The sequence below is a fragment of the Cricetulus griseus genome, chromosome 2 (genome assembly GCF_003668045.3).
Source record: "Cricetulus griseus strain 17A/GY chromosome 2, alternate assembly CriGri-PICRH-1.0, whole genome shotgun sequence".
Taxonomy (NCBI): Eukaryota; Metazoa; Chordata; class Mammalia; order Rodentia; family Cricetidae; genus Cricetulus; species Cricetulus griseus.
In genome coordinates, this window is record NC_048595.1 from 398,548,160 (window position 1) to 398,566,641 (window position 18,482).

An 18,482-nucleotide genomic window follows, 5' to 3' on the forward strand; every position below is an offset into this window, starting at 1 on the left:
GAGAAAGAAAGAAAGAAGACAGAAAACAGCTGCCCGCTCTAGACTAGCACCATGGAGCCAAACGGGTCCCAACTGCGGAGAAGAGAAGGGCTGAGAGAAGAGCAGGAGAAGGGAGCTGGTGGAGAAGGTGAGCCCCTGCCCCGCCCCGCCCCGCCCCGCCCTGCTGGCCTGAGGTGGGTACCTCAGGTTTAGAGTTAGCTGAGCTGCTGAAACACCGTTCCTTGCTCTCCTGGGAAGCCAGAGAAGGCGGTTTCTGCACTGTTCCTCACACCACTCAGACTGGCAATGGAGGAAAGAGATTCAGAGTGTGGCCTTGCCTTCATTAAGGGTGACTCTCGGAGTACTTCCCGGTTTTCTGTGCCCCGTTTCCAGCAATTGCATCAGGCTCTTTCTTGCCAATGGCCTCATTCACAGCACATATCACTCCCCCTTTTAGTGGCTCCACTCACGATTCTAAATATTGATTGGGAACAGAGAGACTGGTGAGCATAAAGAGCATTTTCCAGATCAAGGTCAGCTCTGGCTAGAGCCCTAACTCCTCCCTCTTGGGTGTCCCTTTTGGTTCTTCCTCCTAGGAAACATTAAGGCGCACAGAGCCCCAGACTTGGTGCAATGGACCCGACATGTGGAGGTGAGGGATCACAGAGGGTAGGTCTGGGCTGGGGTGGTAGCTCAGTTGGTAGAGTGCTAACCTATCATAATGAAGACAGGTCTTGGTCCTAGCACCACATAAACCCAATGTGACAGCATACAACTATAATCCCAGTGCTTGGGAAGTAGAGACAGGAGGCTCAGAAGTTTGGGGTCATCTTGAGCTACATGAGACCCTAAGAAATAAAAGGTAAACTCGGTGGTGGTGTCACTCACCTTTAATCCCAGCACTTGGGAGGCAGAAGAAGGCAGATCTCTGAGTTAGAGTTCGAGGCCAGCCTGGTCTATGGAACGAATACAAAGACAGTTGGGTCTATACAGAGAAACCATGTCTCAAAAATAAATAAATAAATAAATAAATAAAATAAAAATTTTTCAAGCTCACAGAATTAAGGTTAACTGGAGAGTAGTGTTGAAACCTAAATCACTAGTTACTGCTTAGCTTTTTTTTGTCTCTAGCAATAATCAGAGATAAAACCTCTCTTTTAACATTAACAGTAGTAGTGGTGTGTGTGTGTGTGTGTGAGAGAGAGAGAGAGAGAGAGAGAGAGAGATTTTCAGAAGTCAGTTCTCTCCAATGTGGGTTCAGGATCAAAATTTTTGTATAAATATTTTAAAAACCTCAGTTAAATTTTCTGGTAACATTGTTCAGATAGCGCCAACCTAGATCCTGTCTTCCCCCAATTTAAAATAAATAATCTGTTAGGTTTGTTTACATCCTATAAATTAAAAAGAATCAGGCTAGCAAGGTGGTAGCGGCACATGCTTTAATCTCAACACTCAGGAGGCAGAGGCAGGCAAAACTCTGAGTTCAAGGCCAGCCTGGTTTACAGAGTGAGTTCCAGGACAGCCAGGGCTACACAGAGAAACTCTGTCTCAAAAAACAGAACAAAACAAAACAAAACAAAACAACAACAACAACAAAAAAACCCAAACACACAAAAAGAGAGGAAAATAAAAGATGGAGTTGTTTAAACATAGGTGTTTGGGTAAGGACCAAGAGTCACTGGTGAAGTCTTACTGTTAGCCTGGGTACAGTTCAGAGGTTAGAGAGTGAGGATTGAGTGACAGCTTCCCTCTTGCTGTCATTTTTTTTTCCTTTGAGATGAATCATTCACTCAAGCTGGAGTAAAATGTGTTACCCTCCTCTGAGTAGCTGGGATTACAGGCATACAGGCATATGTTACCACACTCAGCTTTCCTGAGGTTCTTTGTCCTCACAGCCGCCCCAGGGAGACGGACAGAGGCTGAGGCAGCTCTGGGGCCATGCTTACTTCTTCTTGTTGCTAGCACTTAGCCCTGCATGGTTCAGAGAGAAGCTCAGTAAACTGTTGTAAGAAAGGAATGGCTGACTGGAGGGACAATGGGTTCTAGCCTGGCTGTGTCCTATAGGCTGTGAAGACCCAGTTTCTGGAGCAAGCACAGAGACAGCTGGCAGAGCTGTTGGATCAGGCCATGTGGGAGGCTGTGCAAGCCTACCCCCAACAAGACAGATCCTCTACTGCCCCAAATACCACAAACAAGTGAGTCTGAGGGTCTCACATAGGTGTTCTTCCAGCTGAATGCCTGCCCCTTTGCCAGCCTTGGCGTGCCCCTGGCTTCAGCGTTTTATCTGCTCTCCTGATTGCCTGGTCTCCACAGCACTGGCCTCCATGTTTCAGGTCTTGCTCTGCCCCAACCCTGACCTTCTCCTGCTGCCACCACGGCTTGTTATTACCTTCCACACCCTCCACCCTCTTTCTTTGGGGCCTGGTTCTGAAAACTGTCTCAATCTAGGACCCGGGAGTTACCCCATGTGAAACGGAAAGTTTTCATCTCCCGAAAGTCACTGCTCGAGTAAGTTTGGGGGAGAACGAAGGACAAGAAGAAAAGGTTTGGCTGGGGGTACCATAGACGTCACAGTTCTCATGCATAGGCTTCAGTGGTCTGCAGGGAGGGTCTGGAGGGAGCTCTGCCTCAGTATTAATGGAGGGGGACAAATCAGCAGGCAGAGATGCCCCAGCCTCAGGCTTGCCCTCAGCTGGGAGTTCTGGATTCCTGGGCCCCACACCCCTCACGGGCATACTCCCGAGCTCCTCTGCAGGCTGCTGAAGACCCTTCATCACTGACTCTTGGGCTCCTCCCTTCCAGTGAGCTGATGGAGGTGCAGCACTTCCGAACCATCTACCACATGTTCATCGCGGGTTTATGTGTCTTGATTATCAGTACCCTGGCCATCGACCTCATTGATGAGGGCAGGTAGGCCCCTTCCACAGACACAATGAGCTGATCAGATGCCCGCCCTGCCCGGCCTCCCACAGCTGTTTGAACCTTCTCTCCCTAATCTCGGATGAGTCTCCGTGGTAACTGCTCTCTCTCTTTCTCTCTCTCTCTCTCCTACTCAATTCAGGTAACTTGTATTGACTTTCTACCAAGTACAAGTCCTGGGTCTAGATAAGAGAGGGTGATACCCATTTCCCACCTCTGAGCCACTTCCCATCTCTCAGAGGGGATCAACAGACACAGTCCTCAGAGGAATAGCCTCCCTTGGAGGTCTGTATTTTGGTGTTCCCAATCTAGCCCAAAGACAGGTTCAAGAAGTTGTAAATGGGAGAGGATGAGGGGCCTACAGGTTCAGCATGCTACAGCACTTCCCTCTAGTAAAATGTCTATTATTAATTATGAGTAATATACACTTTTAATCCAAGCAGTCAGGAGGCTGAGGCACGTGAATCTCCATGAGTTTAAGGCCATCTTGGTCTACATAGAAAGTTCCAGGCCATCTGGGGCTATATAACACAAGAAACAAATGAAAGAAAAATAAAAAGAATACGACCATTATTATAGGGATCAAATCTCAGTAAAATGTCAAATCAGGCTGAAGGTAGTTTGTTTTTTCTTGCTCAAGACAGGGTTTCTCTGTGTAGCCCTGGCTATCTTGGAACTGGCTCTGGAGACTAGACTAGCCACATACTCAGAGATCTACCTGCTTCTGTCTTCTGAGTGCTGGGATTAAAGGCGCTGCCACAGACAAGCAGGCCTGGCTTTTTGTTTATTTGTTTAATAGCTTGAGTTTGACAGAGTGTTCCCTGTGCATTCACATTCAATATGTCCATAGTCACTACCAAGATGCAAACTGTAGAGATGTCTATAAACAAGGTGCTGTATCTGTGATTTTACAACAAATTCTTATCATCTTTCTATGTCAATCTATTGATTTTAGTGACTACAGAAAGCAGAATGAACAGATTTTATTCATGCAGTCCTTTATTAACAGCCATTGAAGTGGTTTCCAGTGTTTGTCTATTTGTTTGAGACAGGACCTCATAGCCCAGGCTGGACTTGAAATTGATAGGTAGCTAAGGATGACTTTAAACTTCTCTTCTTCTTGTCTCCACCTGTCAAGTACTGGGATTCCAGGCATACAGTACCTGGTTTATGCCATGCTGGGGATTGAACCTAGAGTTTCATGCATTCTAGGCAAGCACTGTACCAACCAATCTATATCCCAGCCCCTATTTGCAATTTTTCAACTTTATAAGGCACACATTGTTTTTGAATTTTAATTTTGTGTGCCTGAATATCTGTGCACCACTTGTGTCTGGTGCCCAAAAAGGTCAGAAGAGGGCATACATTGCATCCCCTGGAACTGGAGTTACAGATGGTTTGACCCACCATGTGGGTTCTGGGAATTGAATCTGAAAGAGCAGTCAGTGAGTACTCTTAACCACTGAGCCCTCTCCTAGTCCCAAACAATGTATTCTTTTAAAAAGTTGGGTTTTGTTATTGTTGTTTGTTTTGTTTTTGAGACAAGGCCTTCCTATATCTTAGCTAGTATAGGACTCTCCATCCTCTTGCTTCAGCCTCTGAGGTAGCTGAGAAGTCAAGCAAGTGCCAATCACTCCACCCAGGCAAAACCCTGAGCATGGTGCATGGGACTACACACTGGAGGAACCAAATTAATAAAAATAATAAAATTAATCATCTCAACTCTTCATACCCTAATGCTTGCAGTACTGAGCCTTCTGCAACACTGACATTGACCTAGGGCTCCAAAGATCATTTAGATCAAGCCTATCCCATGACTGTGTCTTTGAGGCAAGGGCCTGCACTGAAGTCCTGCACAACACCAGGGCAAACTTGGACACTTTCAGAACACAGCCTATCAAGGGTCTGGCCCAGCCCTGCATGAATCAGACATAGACATTTAATGTCATCCTGAGCTACATAAGTGAGCTCATGGCCAGCCTGGGCTACACAAGACCTGTCTAGAAAAAAAGCAAAATCAAACCTGTACCAGGCTTTTTAATTTGGGCCACCAACCAGCTCCCAAATCATGACACAGAGGCTTATTATTAGTTTTGAATGCTCAGCCTAGCTTAGGCACATTTCTGGCCTGCTCTTTTAACTTAAATTAACCTGTTTCTCTTTACCTTTTGCCTCGGGCTTATTACCTTTCTTACTTCTGTATATCTGACTTTCATTGCTTCCTCTGTGTCTGCTGGCTGGCATCTGCCTGGCTTCTTGCCTATTCTCTCCTCCTTCTTCTCAATTGTCTTTCTTCTCTCTATCCTAGATCTCTCCTATTTATTCTCTCTGCTCAATGGCCCCACCTATCCTTTCCCCTGCCTAGCTACTGACTGTTCAGCTTTTTATTAGACCAATCGGGTGCCTTAGGCAGGCAAGGTGAAACAGATGCAATCTTTTCAGAAACAAATGTAACATATCTTTTCCCAGTTAAAATAGTATTCCACAACACAAACCCCTCTCTGTTTGCCCAGGTTACTGTCTTCTCTTCCTCTCTCCTAGGCTGATGCTGGAGTTTGACCTACTCATCTTTAGCTTTGGACAGCTGCCCTTGGCCCTGATGACCTGGGTTCCCATGTTCCTGTCCACACTGCTAGTGCCCTACCAAACCCTGCGGCTGTGGGCCAGGCCAAGTACTGGGGGCACCTGGATGCTGGGCGCTGGCCTGGGCTGTGCTCTGCTGGCTGCCCATGGAGCCATGCTCTGCATTCTCCCAGTCCATGTGGCGGTAAAGCATCAGCTTCCACCAGCCTCGAAATGTGTGCTGGTCTTTGAGCAGGTGAGCACCTGGGAACTCTGAGACCAGGTCCACAGAGAATGGGCACTGATATAGCCTGGGGTTTGGTAAGCCTATGACTCTGAGAAAAGTACACAAATGAGGTTGCTAGGTAACACTCTGCAGAGAGTTGGTGGGATGAAGCTGTCCCTGTCTTCCTTTACCCTTTGTCCCTACACTGTCTGTGTTAAGCTATAAAGTCATATGACAAAAAAAAAAAAAAAAAAAAATAGAAAATGTTAGCCGGGCCATGGTGGCACACACTTTTAATCCCAACACTCGGGCAGTGGCAGGTGGATCTCTATGAGTTCAAGGCTAGCCTGGTCTACAGTGTTGAGTTCCAGGGCTACACAGAGAAAAACTGTCTTGATAAAACCAAAAACAGAAGGGAAAGGAAGGAAGGAAAGGGGAAGGGGAAGGAGAGGGGGAGGGGAGGGGAGATGAGAAGAGATGAGGGGAGATGAGGGAGGGGGGGAGGAGAGGGAAGGGAGGGGGGGAGGAGAGGGAAGGGAAGGGAGAAATGTTGGCTCCTTCCAGGCAGGTCTTTGGCTTTGCCTCTCTGTGGTAAATCTGATTTTCTCAGAGCCACATAGAAATTTGTTCTCTTTCACTACAGGTCAGGTTCCTGATGAAAAGCTACTCCTTCCTGAGAGAGACTGTCCCTGGGATCCTTTGTGTCAGAGGTGAGGTGTCCCGCTGACCCATTGTGAACTGGAACCTCCTGGCTGCTTGGATGAAGCCGGAAGATGCAAAGCTCTGTCTTTGCAAGCCGGCTGTCCAGCAGACACAGATCTGACCCTGAGCTGGACTAAGTGGCATTATCATGAGTGTTCTCAGGCCTCTACTAAGAGAACCACTCCGTTACCCAGACCTTTTGGGGCTTTCTGGTTCCCAGGCCCTAAGTAAGAACTTTCTTAGAGGAACTTGGGATACAAGGGAAGGAGAATGGGTTGTGGCTGCCTAATCAAGCTCTGGCCACAGCAGGTCTGGAAAGCTGGTCTACAATGTGATCATGTGCTGGAGTTCAGCCCCTTTGAAGGCATACCCTGGATCCCTCCCCATGCTAACATAGTTCTTTTCACCCTCCCATGCTAATACAGCCATTTCATTCCTGCCCAGGTAAGAGTATCAGTGCCCCTAGTTTCTCCAGCTACCTCTACTTCCTCTTCTGCCCTACACTCATCTACAGAGAGGCATACCCCAGGTGAGACTTTGCTGCCCCTCCCCAAATTCCCAGGCCTACTGAGGGTGGCGCCCTTTTCCCACTGCAATGGCCACTTGTTCAGAAGGAGGCCAAGGGAACGGAGGATGCCCCTTCTGTTGTCCTGCACATTCCCACGATCCTCTGTCTCGAGCAATCAACCCAGTTCTAGAAACGGAGTATGGTTGGGCACCTTCAGTGACACTTAAACTAAATGTCGGCTGTGTTTGCTCTGGGGAACCCAAAGTGTTCTAGACCCCCACAACCCCAGGGAATCCACTCTGGAAAGAGCCTCAGAGAGAGGGCTGCAGGCCTAAGCATCGAATGACGTAAAAAGGAAGGTAATCGCTTTCTCTTATCTCTGCTGCAGGACACCTACCATCAGGTGGAGTTATGTGGCCAAGAACTTTGCCCAGGTCAGAAGATGGGGTAGGAGATGGCCAGCTCTGACTCATGGTGGCTTAGAAGTAAGGGAGGCTGGGAAGGACAAACCCACGTGTCCTTCTGTCTACAGGCCCTGGGCTGTGTGCTCTATGCCTGCTTCATCCTGGCCCGCCTCTGTGTCCCTGTCTTTGCCAATATGAGCCGGGAACCATTCAGCACCCGTGCCCTGCTGCTCTCCATCCTGCATGCCACAGGCCCAGGTAAGACTTCATCACGATGGGGACAGGCTGTGCCCTGCCCTGGGGAAGGCCTGTCAGGGCAGGTTTCACTCTGTCTTTCTGTGAAACCCTTACACACCTGTCCCCTCCCATTCATGGTCATTGTCACCATCTTCATTTAGCCTGGTAGCCTAGCTCCCCACCACCCACTCTCCCCCTCCCCACTCCCCCCTGCCTTGGGCCTGGCTTTGCTGCCCAGATGAAGTCCGTCCTGCAAATTAATCACCCATGACCCTGATTCAAATGCCCTTCCTGCCTTCCTTCTACACTTGTGAGTGAACCTAAGGCCTTATGCCAGACAAATGCTTTACCATTGAGCTACATCCTTATCCTTGGTATAGGGTAAGGATGTAGCTCAACTCTTACTTTGAGACTGGATCTAAGTTGCTCAGGTGGGACTGAGCTCAATTTTTAAAGATTTATTTATTTATTATGTATACAGTGTTCTGCCTGCATGTGTGCCTGCTGGCCAGAAGAGGGCACCAGGTCTCATTACAGATGGTTGTAAGCCACCATGTGATTGCTGGGAATTGAACTCAGGACCTCTGGAAGAGCAGTCAGTACTCTTAACCTCTGAGCCATCTCTCCAGCCCCTGAACTCAATTTTTTTAATGTGTCTGGATATTGTATCTGCATGCATGTCTGTGTACCACATGTGTGCCTGGTGCATGCAGAGATCAGAAAAGGGTATCAGATCCTCTGGAAATAGAGTTAAAGACAGTTGTGAGCTACCATGTGGGTTCTGGAATTGAACCTGAGTCCTCTGGAGAAGTGAGTCATTTCTCCAGCCTTTTGATTTTTCTCTTTTCCTTTCTTTTTTATTTGTTTATTTATTTATCTATTTTGGTTTTTCGAGACAGGGTTTCTCTGTGTAGCTTTGGAATCTGCCCTGGAACTCACTCTGGAGACCAGGCTGGCTTCAAAATCACAGAGATCCGCCTGCTCTGCCTCCCGAGTGCTGGGACTAAAGGCGTGCACCACCATTGCCCAGCTTTCCTTTCTTTTTTTTTAAATGTTTCTTTGCTTGTTTTTCAGATAACCTCTACCCAGGCTGGCCTTAAACTCAATCCTCCTGCCTCATTATCCCAAGTAGCCAGTTTTGCAGGCTTACCATACCAGGCTTTTCTCTACTTCGCAGCTCTGGAATCTGGTTCCTTCCTAGAGGCCCACGGCTAAGATGCTCCTCTTTCTGGGAAGCTTCTCTCTTCCCTCTTTTCCTTTTCTAATTTTTATTTTATTGCATATACTTTTTTTTTGAGATAGGGCCTTTCTCTGTTGCTCAGGCTACCTTTAGCCCTTTGACTAATGTGATCCTCCTGTCTCAGTTTCTCCAGTAGTTGGGACTGTAGGTGCATTGACTCACAGCCAAAGTCCTTTTTCAGCTCCGTATTCTGTATTGTATCTCCTGGAACATCCCTGGTTGTCATGATCATTAGTTCCCATTATACCTGACCTTGATCCAAACATGGGTTTCAGCCTTTGTGTGTCTGTCTCAATATTGTGAATTTCCAGAGGCCAGGGACATTGTGAGTCTGTATTTCTGATTTTCAGGCATAGAGTAAATATTAAGCACACCAGCAAATGTGTAAATTAAGGAATGCATAAATGATGAGTGGATAAATGCTTGCTGAGTGTTGGGGCCCTGAGGGCTGGGCAAGGGCTCTAGAAAGCCCAGGGCTGCTGGGCTGCACCTCTCTCCTGACTGCCAGGCATCTTCATGCTGCTCCTCATCTTCTTCGCCTTCCTGCACTGCTGGCTCAACGCCTTCGCCGAGATGCTTCGATTTGGAGACAGGATGTTCTACCGAGTGCGTCTTGGACTGGGGCCTACTGAGAGCAGTAGTTGGGGAGGTTGACCAATGGCCTAGGGAAGAGGGTAGCTACAGTGGGTGTCACTTTCCAGTGCTTCTGGTCTCTTGCATGACCACTGTGGGCCTCGGGGTGTGGGGATGATGCCATTCCTATACCTCTAAGCAGCAGGACTGACTGCTTTTGTGTGGATGGTGCCTCAAGAACTTTTCTCTTGAATGGATAGACAATGGGGAGGGGCCCCAGGCTGGAAGAGGGATCTGGGAGAGTGTTGCTGTTTCTGTTTGGCCAACACCCAGCCCTTCTGAGAGAATACAGGCAGGGGTGGGTGTGGGATGCAGCAGTAGCTGGGGCCTGAGATGGCACCTCCATTCCTCCCCAAATCCACACCTGCCCCCAGGACTGGTGGAACTCTACTTCCTTCTCCAACTACTACCGTACCTGGAACGTGGTGGTCCATGACTGGCTGTACAGCTACGTGTATCAAGATGGACTATGGGTATGAGCTGTGCACACTTCTCCACTCTCACAGTCCCAGCAAGGGGACTTCCTTGAGTTCCCTCTCCTTTTATTCTGCCCCACTAATGTTGTTCAGATAAAAGGACAGATATGTGGGGCTTGCTGGCCAGACATCCTGGCCTACTTGGTGAGTTCAGACACACAAGTCCTTGTCTCAATAACACAACAAAAGGCACCTAAATAACAATGCTGTCCTCTGGCCTGCACACTCATGCACATAGGCACTTGTATATAAAACATGAACATGCAGCTGGGCGTTGGTGACACATGCCTTTAGTCCCAGCACGTGGGAGTCAGAGGCAGGAGGATCTCCGTGAACTTGAGGCCAGTCTGGTCTACATATGGAGCTCCAGGACATTTAGGACTGCAAAGAAAGACCCTGTCTCAAAAATATAAATAGTAATAATAATAATTAGGCTGGGGACATATCTTAATAGCAGAGCACTTTTCCCAGCATGCATAAGACCCTCATCTCCAACACTGTCAAAATAAAAATAACAGTAATAATAATAAAATCATAGCCAAGGTCCAATAGGTTAGAACAATCCTAAATGAGACTGAACCCAAGTCCCGAATTCCTTCCATTGGATCCCACTCCTTCCTGGCATCTTGAAGAGTGAGAGACTCTTGGAGAGGGAACTTATGGCAGACTCATTCATTCTGTTTCCTGCCCACCAGCTCTTGGGCATGCGAGCCCGCAAGGTAGCCATGCTGGGAGTGTTCCTGGTGTCTGCAGTCGTGCATGAGTACATCTTCTGCTTTGTCCTTGGATTCTTCTACCCAGTTATGCTGATGCAGTTCCTTGTAGTCGGGGGTAAGCTTAGCCTCTGACCCAGAGATGGGAGGCAGCTGGTGGGCGGGAGGAGGCCTGGCTGTTCCTGAGATGCTCAGCTGTCCTGGAGTCTGCTGGGTCTGGGTGGCCTTGGGAGGCAATAGGCATATCCCAAGGTTTCTAGTTACAGAGAAGCATTTGATCAAAGGAAGTGGAGGGAATAGGGAAACCTTGGTGTGGCTGGGAAATACAGCATAAGAGTCAGGAACTGGGGGGCAAACCAAGCTTCCCCCAGTCCCTTGAGACCTTTCAAGAGTTTCTGCAGCTTTGTTCAAGATCTTGTCTAGGGAGGGAGAATTTCTTTCCATTCTATCACTTCCCAGCCTCTAGCATGGGAGACAAGGCCCAGAGATGTGGAACTGGGATGACGAGCCATCTCCTGCCCTAGGGCTGCTGAACTTCACCATGAACGACAGGCACACAGGTCCAGCCTGGAACGTCCTGATGTGGACCTTGCTCTTCCTGGGCCAGGGCATCCAGGTCAGCCTATACTGCCAGGAGTGGTATGCTCGGCGACACTGTCCCTTGCCCCAGGTAAGGCAACAACCTCTCCTAGCTCCTCATCTGAGACAGGGAATCCAGCAACCAGCCCCTTTGGGCTCTGATTCAGACACAGGGCAAGGCTGGGGCAGGGGACTCATGTTTTAGATTCATAATGTGTGTCACCAGAGGTGACCTCACTCACAATCTACTCTTCCATGGCACAGACAACATTCTGGGGGCTGGTGACACCTCGATCTTGGTCCTGCCATTCCTAGAAGTCAAGGCACCATAATGTCCAGATGATGGTATCAGCTCTTCTCTACCTGCAACACCCAGGGCTGGGCTCCTTCACGGCACTCCCCTACCCCATTCAGAGTCAGGGCCTTGCACACACGGGGCTATAGAGACTCAGGTACACAACTCTGTGGGCAGCTGACCACAGACTTGGTGTGGGGTGACTTGAGCAACAGCATCTATGGACTGGGCACAGGTTACCATCTTACCCAGGGCTTTCCACATGTGAGGTGGCCCCGAGGAACAAGAGCCACCTAATCTGAGAAGTGTGTGGTTCTTTCTACTCCTCCCCATGCAACAATAAAATCTTTGTCTCCCTTTTCATTCATTTTCATCATTTGTTGAAAACCCACCTTATTATTGTTTTGTGGGGTTTTTTGGTTTTTTTTTTGCTAGTGTGACTTCTGGTTTTGTGGAGCTATTGTTGTTGTTGTTGTTGTTATTATTATTATTATTATTATTATTATTATTATTATTATTGTTATTTCACTTTGTTTTTAGGCAGGGTCTTACTATTTAGATCTAGAACTGGCCTGAAACTTGCAGGTTGGTTGCAAACTCACCGAGATCCACCTGTCTCTTCTCTTTTCTTTTCTCTTCCTTCCTTCCTTCCTTCCTTCCTTCCTTCCTTTCTTTCTTTCTTTCTTTCTTTCTTTCTTTCTTCAAGACAGGGTTTCTCTGTGGCTTTGGAGGCTGTCCTGGAACTAGCTCTTGTAGACCAGGCTGGTCTCACACTCACAGAGATCTACCTGCCTCTGCCTCCGGAGTGCTGGGATTAAAGGCGTGGGCCACTACCGTCGGGCCCTGTCTCTGTCTTTCAAGTACTGGGATCAAAGGTGTGTGCCATCACACCTGGGAAAAATGGACTTAGTGAATAAGTGACCTTATAAACAACTATATGACAAACAGCCTCATGTACTTTTCATACACACACACACACACACACACACACACACACAAAATTGAGTGTATATCTCTCTGTCACTATATACTTTCAAATAGGTATTTTCTAGCAAAACAAAAAAGTTAAAACATTGTTCATTGAGGGGCTGGAGAGACGTATCACAGGTTCAAAGTTTGTACTGTTCTTTGCAGCTCTAAGAGATCTTACTCCCTCTTCTGGCCTCTTCAGGCAATGCACTCCAGTGTACACACACAGTATACTCACACACATACAAAAACTTGATTAAAAATAAAAATTAGGGGCTGGAGAGATGGCTCAGAGGTTAAAAGTGCCTCTTAACCTCTTCCAGAGATCTTGAGTTCAATTCCCAGCAACCACATGGTGGCTCACAACCATCCATTATGAGATCAGTGCCCTCTTCTGGTGTGCAGATATACATGGAAGCAGAATGTTGTATACATAATAAATAAAATCTTAAAAAAATAAAAATAAAAATAAAAATTAGGCATATGCATGGTGCACAGACACACATGCAGGTAAAACACCCATACACATAGAAATGAAATAAAATGAGGATTAGAGATCCTGTCTCAAAAGCTAAGTAAGGGCTGGCAAGATGGCATGCACTCCATCACTCTCAGCTTCCTGACAATGTATGTACCAGCTTCAGGCTCTTGCTTCTTGGCTTCCTCACCAAGGACTGTACCTTGTACTGTGGATTAGAGTAAACCCTCTTTCCCTTAAGTCGCTTTTGTCAGAGGACTTACCAGAAGAACAGGAAAAGAAAGTAAGTCTGAACAATTTCTTTAATATTTTATTATTTTGTTTATTTTGACTATTATTGTTTAATGTATAGTGTGTGTGTGTGTGTGTGTGTGTGTGTGTATGTGTGTCCAGAGTGCATGAGCACATGCATGAATGCATCCATGACCAGAGTGTGCTTGCATAGGTCGGAGTGTAAGTTGTCAGTCTATTTGCTCTTTCCACTATTTGTGGTTTCCTTGGGGAATGAACTAAGGATGTCACATTTACCAACTAAGCCATCTTGGAAGCCCAAAAATGTATTCTTAATTATCTATCTACCTTTTTTTTTTCTTTTTGAGACAGGGTTTCTCTGTGTAGCTTTGGAGCCTGTCCTGGAACTTGCTCTGTAGACCAGGCTGGCCTTGAACTCACAGAGATCTGCCTGCCTCTGACTCCCAAGTGCTAGGATCAAAGGCGTGCGCCACCACTGCCCAGCTGTTAGAGGACATTTTACAGAGCCCAATCTTTCCTACCATGTGGGTCCCAGGGACTGAACTGTTACTCAAGCTGTCAAGCTTGGTCCCAGATACTTTTCTTTTGCCTTGGCAAGTGAACGCCTTTTCCACTGTGTGAGAGTCTGGGTACCCTTGCTTTTCGGTTTGCCACTTGCAGTGTTCTTTGCCAAGCTGATCCATTTCCCATTGCCAATAACTTGTTCTGTCTAGAACCTGGACGACCTCAGAATCAAGGTGTTTCCTGTCTACGTGTTTCTGCTTTCTTTTCTCTTCTGTGTCCTTCCAATCTGTAAGTTTGGGTCTTTCTCTGGGTCAGCAAGGTATTTTCCTACTCTGTAATTGTTGTCTTTCCTCAACTCCTCCTTTTCTTCTTCTGGAGCCAGAACAATTCAGCATCAGGGCTATTGGTATTTTTCTAATTATTTCCATTTCCTCATATTTGTTCTGTGCTTTGAAATATTTTTTCCACTTGTTCATCCAAGCCACTGACTTGAGTCTTGCCAGTAACCATTCTTTCAGTACATATACTGTTTTTTTTTTTTGTTTTTTTTTTTGCTACTGTTCAAAATAGCCATTTTATTTCCAGAAAGTGATGGAGTTTGGGGTCTTGGCCTTGGTTTTGTTTTTGCACACAACTTGGATATATTTAAGTGGTCCTGACTGCTTCTTAAGCAGCCAGACACTTCTCCTGGGTGGTCCCTATGCTTTCTAGGGGTCAGAAGTCACAGCAACTGCATCTCTACAGAGCTACAATTCTGAGTCACTCTCTTCCAATATGCCCAAATATGCCCATGGCCCTGACCACTTCTCACAGTTTCCAAAGGTCAATGACAATAACAAAACTGCACATAGCTGTTCACAGCAGGCCTTCTCTCCACTAACCCTGAGATCAAGCCCTCACCTGTACTCACTCACTACTGGCATCAGCAGGGATGTGGCTAAGGACAGGTGTTTGGAGACCCGCGTGGGAAAGGATGGAAATTCTCATTGAATAGGAACTCTCAAGCCTGAAGAACCATTCTGGGACTCGTTAATATTGTGTTGGACTTTTTTTTCATCCCAACTTCAATCCAAGAGTTTCTGATTTCAGAACTTACATTTCTAATGAGTATGCAGGGCTAGGCAAAATTGCTGATCTAGGGACCACACTTTAAGAACTATTGCTTGCCTCGGTGGGTGGCACATGCCTTTAATCCTAACACTCAGGAGGCAGATCTCTGTGAGTTCGAGGCCAGCCTGGACTACAGTGTGAATTCCAGGGCAGCCAGGGCTGTTACACACAGAAACCCTGTCTCAAATAAATGAATAAATATTAAAATTAAAAATTTAAGCCGGGCTGGGCGTTGGCGGTGCACGCCTTTAATCCCAGCACTTGGGAGGCAGAGGCAGGCGGATCTCTAGGAGGTCGAGGCCAGCCTGGTCTCCAGAGCAAGTGCCAGGACAGGCTCCAAAGCTACACAGAGAAACCCTGTCTCGAAAAACCAAAACAAACAAACAAACAAACAAAAATAAATTAAAAAAGGAAGAAAAAAGAAAAGAAACTATTGCTTTTGAGGCTGGATGGATGGACAGGAAGGAGTAGGGAGGGACTTAGAGATTCTCCATCTTTCTTGGTTTGTAACAAGTGGAGAGATGCTCTCTTGCAAAGTCTCTAGCCAAAAAGAAAGGTCACCTAGTTTCTTCTTGGCTTCTCTGATCTAGCAGGGTTTCATCCCAATATCTGACTCCTGAGTCTTTACTGTTAAATAGAACAACTTAGATTAAAAAAACAAAACGGGGCTGGAGAGATGGCTCAGAGGTTAAGAGGACTGGCTGGTCCTGAGTTCAATTCCCAGCAACCACATGGTGGCTCACAACCACTTATAATAGGATCTGATACCCTCTTCTGGCATGCAGACATACACACAGAGAACTCATACATAGAATAAAATAAATAAAAATTTTAAAAAAGAAAAAACAACAACAACAGTAAATCCCATACGGGCATAAACCAAGCAGGCCTGGATAACAATGGGTTGTGGTGGGTGGGACCAAGGTTCTTTCCTCCCACTATCCGACCTAGTCTACAGGTTTGCCTACTTCTGACTAGAAGGAATTGAAAGGCCATCTCCTCCTAGATTCAAATAACCACTCACCCTATTTTTTCCGGCAAATTGCTCCCACCAGCACATAGATAACCCCCCCATATCTCCTATCTCTACCTCCTCCTCTCCTGACCCTCTTCTCCACCATGACCAAACTTCTAGAATTATCTGTGATCCCTTTAGCTGTCTGCTCATGACTGTTCACCATTGTATGGCTTTGAGTCTACGAAGGGCCTCTCCTATTCTATCATGGGATACTGACTATAGTCAATCTCTTACTGACCTTCCCATTATAGAGACCCACTCTAATACATAACTGTACTCTGGATAGTTTTATCTCAACTTGACACAAGCTGACATCTGAAAGGGAACTTCAAGTGAGAAAATCCCTCCATACAAACGGTTTGCTGGCAAGCCTGTAGGGTATTTTCTTAATTAGTGATTGATGTCACCCCTGGGCTGATGATGGTCCTGGGGCTATAAGAAAGCAGGCTGAATAAGGCATGAGGAGCAAGTCAGTAAGCAGCACTCCTCCATGGCCTCTGCTTCAGTCCCTGCCCCCAGGTACCTGCCTGCCCTGACTTCTCTCAGTGATGGACTATTACCTGGAAGTGTAAGTGAAACAAACATTTTCTTCCCCAAGATGCTTTTGGTAATGTTGTTTACCACAGTACTAGTAACCCTAAGACAGAAATGGAAGGAGTGTGGTAGTTTGAATGAAAACAGCCCTCATGGATTCATGTTTGAATACTTGGTTCCCAGTTGGTAGGACTGTTTGGGAAGGAATAGGAGATGTGGCCTTGTTGGAGGAGGTGTGTCACTTGAGGATGAGTTTTGAGGTTCCAAAGCCTATCCCACTCCGGTTGGCCTTCTCTCTCTGCCTCCCGGTTGTGGATCATTTGTAAGCTCTCAGCTACTGCTCCAGTGCCATTCCTGCCTGCTGCCACACTCCCTGCATGACAGTCATGAACCTTATAACCCTCTAGAACTATGAGCTGCAAATTAAATGCAGTCATTTATAAGTTGCCTTGGTCATGGAGTTTTGCCACAGCAACAGAAAAGAAACTTAAGAAAATGACCTATGGGCTGGGTGGTAGTGGCACACACCTTTAATCCCAGCTCTTGGGAGGCAGAGGCAGGTGGATCTCTGTGAGTTTGAGACCAGCCTGGTCTACAAGAGCTAGTTCCAGGACAGCCTCCAAAGCAATTTGGAGAAACCCTGTCTCGAAAAACCAAAAAAAAAAAAAAAAAAAAAAAAAAAAAAAAAAAAAGGCATATGTTGACAAATTGGAAGTCTTGAAAGAAAAGTATTAAAAATTTTTGTGCTTTCTTAAACCTTTTAAATATATACAAAGTAGGTTAACCCTCCAAGATGGCAGATAAAATCACTTGCCACACCATCTTGACAGCCTGAGTTTGATCCCCAGGAGCCATGTAAAGGTAGAAGAGAATCAACTCCAGGAAGTTGTCCTCTGGCCTCATTGCATTGTGGCATGCAACCCACCCCCAATAATGAAAATTTTTTATTTGTTTATTCTGTAACTTTTATCACAGTTCACTTGTCAGTGTATTTAAAAGTATATCAGCAATGCTGCTGATATATTTATCTGTGTCTACCAATATTGGTGCAGAATTTGTCACGTGTACCACATTTTACATGTGTCCTCATCTGCAATGGACAGTGAGTATGGAGCCGAGAGGACAGGGGTTCTTAAAAGTATATTTAATGTAACATCAACTGCTGGATGGTCCCCAGGGTGGTTAGCCCGTGGTCTCAGCCTCTATCAACTTGCCTCTGCGGCTGTGTTAGAAACCAGTGGGGAGAAGGTTTTTTGGTAAATGCCTGCCATGGAAGCATGAGGACAGGAGTTTGGACCCTTGATACCCACATGAAAACGGGGAGCGGCAGCACACTTCTGCAACCTCTATGCTGGGGACGTGGAGACAGGTGGACCAGCCAGCTGAACCCCAGGTTTAGTGAAGATAACTTTCTCACAAAAATAAGGTGGGGTGCAATCAAGGGGGACCGCCCGCCCAATGTCTCTCCTGGCCTACACACACACACACACACACACACACACCATACTGGCATAAACATGTACAAATACTATACACAAAGTACACTTTAAAATGACTCATATATTGTCCTGGTTAGTTTTGACCACTTGACACAGGCTAGGGTCATCTGGGAAAAGCAAAAATGCTGTCAAGCCAGGCATGGTGGCCCATGCCTTTAATCCCAGCACTTGGAAGGCAAAAGCAGGCGGATCTTTGTGAATTTGAGGCCAGCCGGGACTACTTACTTTTGAAGCTCTGTCTCAAAAAAATACAAACAGGGCTAGAGAGATGCCTCAGTGGGTAAGAGCACTGCCTACTTGGGGCTGGAGAGATGGCTCAGAGGTTAAGAGCACTGACTGCTCTTCCAGAAGTCCTGAGTTCAATTCCCAGCAACCACATGGTACCATCCGTTATGAGTTCTGGTGCCCTCTTCTGGTGTGCAGATATACATGGAAGCAGAATGTTTATACATAATAAAAAAAAAATCTTAAAAAAAAAAAGAACCTCTTCCAGAGGACCCAGGTTCAATTCCCAGCACCCACATGGCAGTTCACACCCATCTGTAACTCCAGTTCCAGGGGATCTGACACCTTCACACAGACATACATGCAGGCAAAACACCAATGGACATAAAACAAAAGGAAATTAAAATGAAATAAAACATA

At 46.5% G+C, this 18,482-nt stretch overlaps 1 protein-coding gene across 1 annotated transcript; it reads left to right on the plus strand.

The window, feature by feature from the left end:
* Positions 1–51: 51 nt before the first annotated feature.
* Soat2 (sterol O-acyltransferase 2) lies at positions 52–11,824 on the plus strand. Its single transcript, XM_027396660.2, has 15 exons — positions 52–127; positions 576–631; positions 2,044–2,174; positions 2,428–2,487; positions 2,782–2,889; positions 5,440–5,716; positions 6,330–6,396; positions 6,833–6,917; positions 7,285–7,330; positions 7,429–7,558; positions 9,286–9,383; positions 9,785–9,883; positions 10,582–10,717; positions 11,124–11,269; positions 11,443–11,824. Exons 1-15 carry the CDS (start codon positions 52–54, stop codon positions 11,491–11,493), a joined length of 1,566 nt encoding a protein of 521 aa, XP_027252461.1. The 3' UTR covers positions 11,494–11,824.
* Positions 11,825–18,482: the final 6,658 nt, after the last annotated feature.

Coding starts and splice junctions, on each gene's coding strand:
- Soat2 (XM_027396660.2), top strand. CDS start 52: ATGGAGCCAAACGGGTCCCAACTGCGGAGAAGAGAAGGGCTGAGAGAA. Junction 128..575: donor GAAGGGAGCTGGTGGAGAAG/GTGAGCCCCTGC, acceptor TCTTCCTCCTAG/GAAACATTAAGGCGCACAGA. Junction 632..2,043: donor AATGGACCCGACATGTGGAG/GTGAGGGATCAC, acceptor TGTGTCCTATAG/GCTGTGAAGACCCAGTTTCT.